Genomic DNA, 6,957 nt, shown 5'->3' on the forward strand with positions numbered 1-6,957 from the left:
AGTCAAGGTTTCTGCTGTTTCCCTGGCTCTAAAATGAAGAGCTTCCCGGAGGGTCTCCTCAGATGCCTTCCAGGTTTACCCTCCTCCAATTCGTACGGAAGCAATTTAAAACTTCATTAATTGGGTTTGGAGAGGCTCATCACTGACAATTCAACAAAACCAATTGAACCGAAACGGAACACACGCTTGCGTGAACCTATCGGGTTGAGCTGTTCCGCCTTCGGATTGGCCAGTTCAGAAGCCTAGAGGTGTGGCCAAAGGTCAGCAAGGCGGAGCTTTAGGCAATTTCAAACAGGCATTGAAGCAGTCGGCCCCGTAGCTCTGGCCACGCCCCCACGTCGGTCCCGTCCCGGGTCCTTCCATGCGCTAGATATGATTGGCCGGCAGAAAGTGGTCCTCTTTTCCTCCCTGGGTGTCTGAGGATCTACCGCCATCATGGTGAGTCTCCCCAGACTTGTACTGTCATCCACACCAAATCTGAGCCATCCTTCGTCCCCGAGTCCTGCGGTCGGAGCTACAGCACCCCGAAGTCCTGTTGCTCTTCTCTGGTGGTGTCTTTTGGAGACTGGCTGCCTAGGGCCTCGGAGCTGTGGCGCGGAGTTGGGGCTGGCTGGTGGATTGCGCTGCTGTCCAGGACATGCCGGGTTTAGAGCTGCGCGGCCTGGGGACTGCCGAAGCCACTGCTGCGCTTGTCGACCTTGAGTACAATGGATGGGTGGGAAGTAGACTCGGGAGGCACATCTCGCCGTTTTGAATCCGGGTAGGCAGCTTACAGGTGGGATCTGCTTGCAAGGTGAATAAGGTACTGCCGGCGCCTGGGCGAGTTGAAATCGTTTATACGCGTATACAAAACTTTTTCGGTCGAAGGGATCCTCCTGCTTTTTGATAGGGAAACAGGCATTGGAAAGCGATGCCACCAAAAAAGGTGGGCTTTGGGCTTGCCCAAATTCTTCACTAGTTATCTCCATCATTAAAGGCTCAGAACCTGATTTTAGCTCCACCTGGAAACTCTTTCCCCCATCCCCCAATTCTCAAATACCATTGAGATGAATTTAGTGTCTTTTCTCAAACTGAAGTGAAAAGTCTATAAAGTCAGTTGCTGACCGGAAAGTGCTCTCCTCTTTTTGGTAGAATTGTTACTCTTCAGTCAGCTGAATGTTTAATCTTGCTGAATGTCCACGTTCCTTGGCAGTTATTTGCTAAATATAAGAACTGTCGTTCAGAAAGGAATATGGTTTCCTTATGAGCTCTGTTTCCTCTCTAGAAGGGAAGATTCCGTCAGCTAGTGCATGGAACATTTTGTATCTCACATTTGTTCAGGATGATGTAAACAGGGTTCTTTGAAGCACTGTGAAGTGATTTTTCATCTGAGGGTGATTTTTTTTTTTCCACTAATAGAGGAAACAGCTGACAAAATCTGGGTAGAACATTTTTGATTGTCACAATGGGGGGAGGTGGCTCAAAGGGATTGCTAATGATTAGATTCTTAACCTAATATATAGGGCAGTTCACAAAGACTTATCCATACCAAAAAATTGATAGTGCTGAGGTTGAGAAACGGCTCCAGAGTGATATCCTTAACTTTGAAAATGGTATAAAATTTACAGATTGACAGAAATCTGTGGAATGCCTTTTGTTGGTACTTTTTTCCATAGGTTATATGTGCCCTGTGAGTTTGACACAGTACAGATGGTAATTTGCTTTTTTTTTTTTTTTTTTTTCAATTGTACTTTTCCTGCCACTGTCCATGTGGCTCTGGAACATTTGCAGTATTGCAACTAAGAAATTGTCTTAAATATTAATTGATTGTAAATACTTAACTACAGGTCTTGTCGCTACCAAATTAATATAGTTCTAGGTACTGGAAAGTTATAGCAATGTCAAGAAAAAGTTGTAGTTCTGTTGACTTGTGTGTTATATTTTCAGAATGACACAGTAACTATCCGGACCAGGAAGTTCATGACCAACCGACTACTTCAGAGGAAACAAATGGTAAGGAAGGGCACATTGAATTTTGGCTAATTGTTCATTAATTACGGTGAATGCTAAACTCAGTATCTTCTTTTAGGTCATTGATGTTCTTCACCCTGGGAAAGCAACAGTACCTAAGACAGAAATTCGAGAAAAATTAGCCAAAATGTACAAGACCACACCAGATGTCATCTTTGTGTTTGGATTCAGAACCCATTTTGGAGGTGGCAAGACAACTGGCTTTGGCATGATCTATGATTCATTGGATTATGCAAAGAAAAATGAACCCAAACATAGACTGGCAAGAGTAGGTGTCTTGTTTGTTTGATAGCTATTGAAGACTAGGTTTTCAATAGCATTGTGTTATGGGTTTAGTAGAATGAGCAAGACCAAAGTCTGGGAAGGAACATCTGTCTTAAAAGCTCTAAAAGGGTTAAGAGAAAAGGTTCTGGTTAATGGGCAGAGTGTAGGGGTTCAGATTTGGAGTCTGGCACTTGAGAAAAAGGGCAGGTAAAATACTGCTCATGAGATGGGCAAATGGTAAGAAGGGATGGTTTTGGAGTGGTATCCTGGAACCAAATTCTGTGGGATCTTTTAATACCGATGTTGAGTTTGGACTTAATCTCATGGGTAGCCAGGAATCTCCAAAAGCTTTTGATTATTTACTGAACACCAAGCACTACAACAATGAACTGGATGAACTACCTAGTTTACAGTCTGGTAAACAGGCATTACCTCATTTCTTTTTTTCTTTTTTTTTTTTTTTTTTTTTTTTTTTTTTTGCGGTGCTGGGGATTGAACCCAGGGCCTTGTGCTTGCGAGGCGAGCACTCTACCAACTGAGCTATCTCCCCAGTCCCTCATTTCTTTTTTTTGTCTGTTTGTTTTTAGGCCTTATACTCCCTGCTACTAGATAAATCCTCTCATACATCTAAGGGAAATTGTGATGTGTGGTATATAGATGCTGCACTGTATTTACTTGGGTGTTCTGGGAAGGCCTTATTGAGGTGAATTGAAGCTAAAAGCTTTATGAAAATTTGGAAACATTTTTTAGGCAGCAGAAACAGCAAGTAAAAGATGTCGAGTGAAGATGAGAAGGTTGCAATCTCCATGGTAGTGAGGATAGAGCTCTTGGTAAAAAGCTTTGTGGTCCTCAGAAATAGAGGTTGAAATGGCTCAAGAGACCCTGAAAGGGAAGCCAGTTGGGAGGTGTCTTGGTAGTGCAAAAAGAATAAAGAAAATTGATTTGGAAAGATGCATTTCATAACCTCTGACCTAGTTGGTTTCCATGCAAGACTAGTAGATAATTAGTTAGTTAATGTTTATGAATTACCTAGATGTGCTCCTTTCTCCTTTAGCACGGCCTGTATGAAAAGAAGAAGACCTCAAGAAAACAGCGAAAGGAACGGAAGAACAGAATGAAGAAAGTCAGGGGGACTGCAAAGGCCAATGTTGGTGCTGGCAAAAAGGTATAGTTCAAGGAAAACAAATGTCAGCTGTAGGTTTTTAGTTTCTAGAAAGGAGGGTTTTGTTTTCTTAATAATCTTTTTTAATGTTCTTCTTTTTTCCTCTTCTTCTGGATTACAGAAGGTAATGTGTTTTGAGAACCTACCTAGAATAGTAGTGTCTTAATCCTTTGTTAGAATAGCTTGGCCCACCCCTTGTCAGCTCATAGATTAGTACAATATGAGGGCCACATTGGTCCAGTGATCCTGATGGGCACCTTCCAAGCCCTATCATGGAGTTTTCCTTTTATTGCTGATTGATTTGAATCATTAGGAAGCAGATCTTATTCTGTGGAATTTAACTTAATTTCTCAACAAGGACACTGGTTTAAGAATAGTTGGAACAATGTGGCCCATATTTTCCTGGCATGCTGGAAAGGGATCCTGGATCTCAGGAATGTTTTCCTCTCCAGTTAGCCAAGATCTAAGTGATTAATGGTAGCAGCTTTTTTACCAGCTTTGCTAGCTAGTTGTAAATAGTCGATTGGAATTAAGGTGTTGGGTTGTTAAATAATCAGTGTTCTGTGAACTTTTTTTTTTTTTTCGCCTTTTCCCTCTACTTTCTTGGATTTCTTGTTCATCAGAAATGAAGTGTCTAGCAGGTACTGAGATTGTGAGCACGGTGTGGGGATGCATCACCTTCACTGAGTTTGCTTTGATGCTTTGCATGTTGGCTTTTGGGTGACAGTTTTATAGTATGGTCTATGATAATGCCAGTGCTATGTTTTGAGGTAGTAAGGGGGAAAAACTAATTATGTTTATTTTAGACACTAAAATATGCATGTTACAAGTTAAAGTGACTCACTGGTGGAAGGTAGGTGCCTTGCCCGGCGAGGTCCTTTTAAATTGTGCTTGAGAAATGCTCTGTCACAGAGACTCACATAGTCAGGAACTGGCTTTGTTAACATGGCCTGGGAAAGGCCCTCATCTGGGGTCTTCCCTTCTGGAGCCGAGACCAGTGGATTCTTTGGCTGGTCTGTAGAATCTGAGAAAGCCTGGTAGCAGTCACTCAAAGCCACTGTTTACCATTTCCATTGCTTACTACTTAATCTCCAACTTTCTGTCTGTTGTTCCCTTTTAAATATAGAACTTTATGAGATTATTATATTGACATCAAAGTCTGATAACACTTCCCATAAACATTGGTCAGAATGGTACACTACTCCATTTCAGACACATTTGAATAACCTAAATTTTATAACATGAAGCAGTCTAAGCATGGGGTGAGGGGCAGTATGACTTTGAAATGGTGGTGGCCACTGCCTGTGTGGCTTTTTACAACTCCCTGCCAGGCAAGGCTGGAATCCTCGTATTGTAGTCGTTGACTTCCCAGCACTGTGGACTTAGTGACGAATAGCACTTGCCCAGGAATTGCACAGCTCACTACTTGGCCTTTCCCTGTTGATCATATCTGTTCATAGAAGCTGCAAAAAGGTAGTCAAAATTTGTCCTTGACCTTTTTTCCCCCTCTACATTCAGCCTTGTAGTTAGTGCTCAGTCTTTGGGTCCCTCGAGTGTGGAGGGGGTTTTCTGTGGGGACTTGATCCGCCACTTCCTGCTTCAGATTGCCCTGCTAGTGGCACTGCTCTGAAAAGCCAGCTGGAAGATGAATGCATAAATGAACACTTATACTCTTGCTTAAAAAAGAAGTCAGACGTAAAGTTCCTTTTAATTCATTTTTGTTCAGTGTTAGAATTGGTGTTTACTCTTAACCTTTTGGGTGCAATAGAGTTGTTTTAAACTGAAGCATGAGTTGTCTTACTTGAAGAGCAATGCTGGCATTTTTACTTCAGCTAAACTCTGCCTCTTTTTCAGTATTACTTTGTATTTTATGACTGTGAATGGTGCCTTTTAGAGTATTGAAATGAGACAGCTTTAGTATGACTTGCCTGACTGGGTGTGATAATGCACACCTGTAATCCCAGCTACGTAGGAAATTGAGGTAGAAGAATCACATGGGAGGCCAGCCTTGGCAACTTTGTGGGATCCTGTGTCAGAAATAAAAAGGGTTTGGGATGTAACTGAGTGATACAGAGTACCCCAGGGTTCAGTTTCCAGTACCAGGAGTACCAAGAGAGAAGAAAAACCCCTTGCCTGATCATGGAGAGCCCCATTGGAGTTAAATTAGATTTAAGTCTATTGAGTCCCAGGTTTGTGGATGATGTTGGTGTGCCCAGCATGATCTTCGGCAGAGCAGAGGGATCAAGGCTCAGGTATGCTTACTTCATCCACATACTGGCAGTGGCAGCCTGGACTTGGTACTGTGTTGGAATAATGATCTCTTCATTATGAAGTTATGTTACCTTGTAAATGTTAGAACTACAGTAATCAGAATTGGGAGGAATGAAATTAGTGGTTGTGTCTAAGGAGGAGGATTCTGTTACAAAGAAGAAAATGGTTATATTTAAGTATCTGATTGCATGTACTTAAATGCAGATTATTTTAGTTTAAAAAGGGACCATTAATGAATTGTTTCTTTTCCCTCTTTCCTCTTCCTTTCCCCCTTTCCTGCCACTGATTCAGTGAGCTGGAGATTGGATAACAGGTATAATTCAAACTCTTAATGTAGTTCACTAGACTCCTTAGTTTACTGATGAGTAGTTTAAAGGATCACACGAAATATGTTTGAGTAGATTTGTGAATGCTCTCTGAAGAGTTGTAATCTCTTAAAATACTAACTGAAATGGTTTGTTTTTAAAACAGTAATTAATTCATTTTTGTTTGATTCCTAACTTGAATGTTGTTTTTTTTTTTTTGGTACTTAACCTTGTGTTACATCACAACCAACCATTCTAGGTTACTAATACTTGTTCTGCATGAGTGTTGTTAATTTAAAGACTTTGGATTTTTAGTTTTTAAGTACTTTTGGGGCAGTTGCTGACTAAATTTCTTTCTCTTGATTCACAGCCGAAGGAGTAAAGATTCTGCAATGACGTTATCTGCGGTGATTATGAGACTTTTTCATGAGGATTAATAAATTGTAAAAACTTTCATGTGTCTGATTATTTGAAATATATTTGAAGCTTAATGGTGGTGGTTTTTATAAGGCAGGTTTGAATTTCTGCCTGTGTTCACGTTTCATTAAGCATCTGGTGAAAACAGGGTGCTGTGGGGGCAGTGCTTGTCCTTCCTTTCCCTGCAGCAGCAGGATGACAAGTGCAGCATGCGTACCCTGGGCACATGTGGGACCTGTCTGCTCTCCTGTCAGAGTTTGTCTTTATTGTGGTGCGTTGATGCTAGATGTGGTGCAGCATGCTTGTAATCACGGCGACTGGGTGGGGGGAGGAGGATCACAGATGAAGGGAGCCTCAGCAACATAGTGAGACTCTGTCTTCAAATTTAGAAAAGAAAAGGCTGGGGGTGTAGCTCAGTGGTTAAGCACCCCTGGGTTCAATCCCTGGTACCAAAATAAATAACAATGCTTGAAATCTGAATCGTTTAAGTATTCCTTGACCCCAACTTAATTCTTACTAAATATTTCC

The 6,957-nt window shown here is 41.6% G+C and overlaps 1 protein-coding gene across 5 annotated transcripts; it reads left to right on the forward strand.

Moving 5' to 3' along the window:
• The first annotated feature begins 359 nt into the window (after window positions 1-359).
• Rps24 (ribosomal protein S24) lies at window positions 360-6,466 on the forward strand. 5 transcript variants are annotated; one of them, XM_047554487.1, is made up of 8 exons: window positions 360-438; window positions 1,927-1,992; window positions 2,069-2,278; window positions 3,329-3,439; window positions 3,558-3,560; window positions 4,060-4,077; window positions 5,999-6,020; window positions 6,383-6,466. In XM_047554487.1, exons 1-6 carry the CDS (start codon window positions 436-438, stop codon window positions 4,063-4,065), a joined length of 399 nt encoding a protein of 132 aa, XP_047410443.1. In that variant the 5' UTR covers window positions 360-435; the 3' UTR covers window positions 4,066-4,077; window positions 5,999-6,020; window positions 6,383-6,466. The 5 variants fall into 5 exon arrangements, with proteins under 5 accessions (XP_047410443.1, XP_047410445.1, XP_047410444.1 ...); XM_047554489.1 differs by lacking the exon at window positions 4,060-4,077; XM_047554488.1 differs by lacking the exon at window positions 3,558-3,560.
• Window positions 6,467-6,957: the final 491 nt, after the last annotated feature.

Source organism: Sciurus carolinensis, chromosome 5 (genome assembly GCF_902686445.1).
Source record: "Sciurus carolinensis chromosome 5, mSciCar1.2, whole genome shotgun sequence".
Lineage (NCBI taxonomy): Eukaryota > Metazoa > Chordata > Mammalia > Rodentia > Sciuridae > Sciurus > Sciurus carolinensis.

Bases quoted from the DNA above. Each gene is read 5' to 3' on its own strand.
- Rps24 (XM_047554486.1), top strand. The intron at 1,993-2,068 runs GTAAGGAAGGGC...ATCTTCTTTTAG, and splicing joins TACTTCAGAGGAAACAAATG to GTCATTGATGTTCTTCACCC. The intron at 2,279-3,328 runs GTAGGTGTCTTG...TTTCTCCTTTAG, and splicing joins CCAAACATAGACTGGCAAGA to CACGGCCTGTATGAAAAGAA.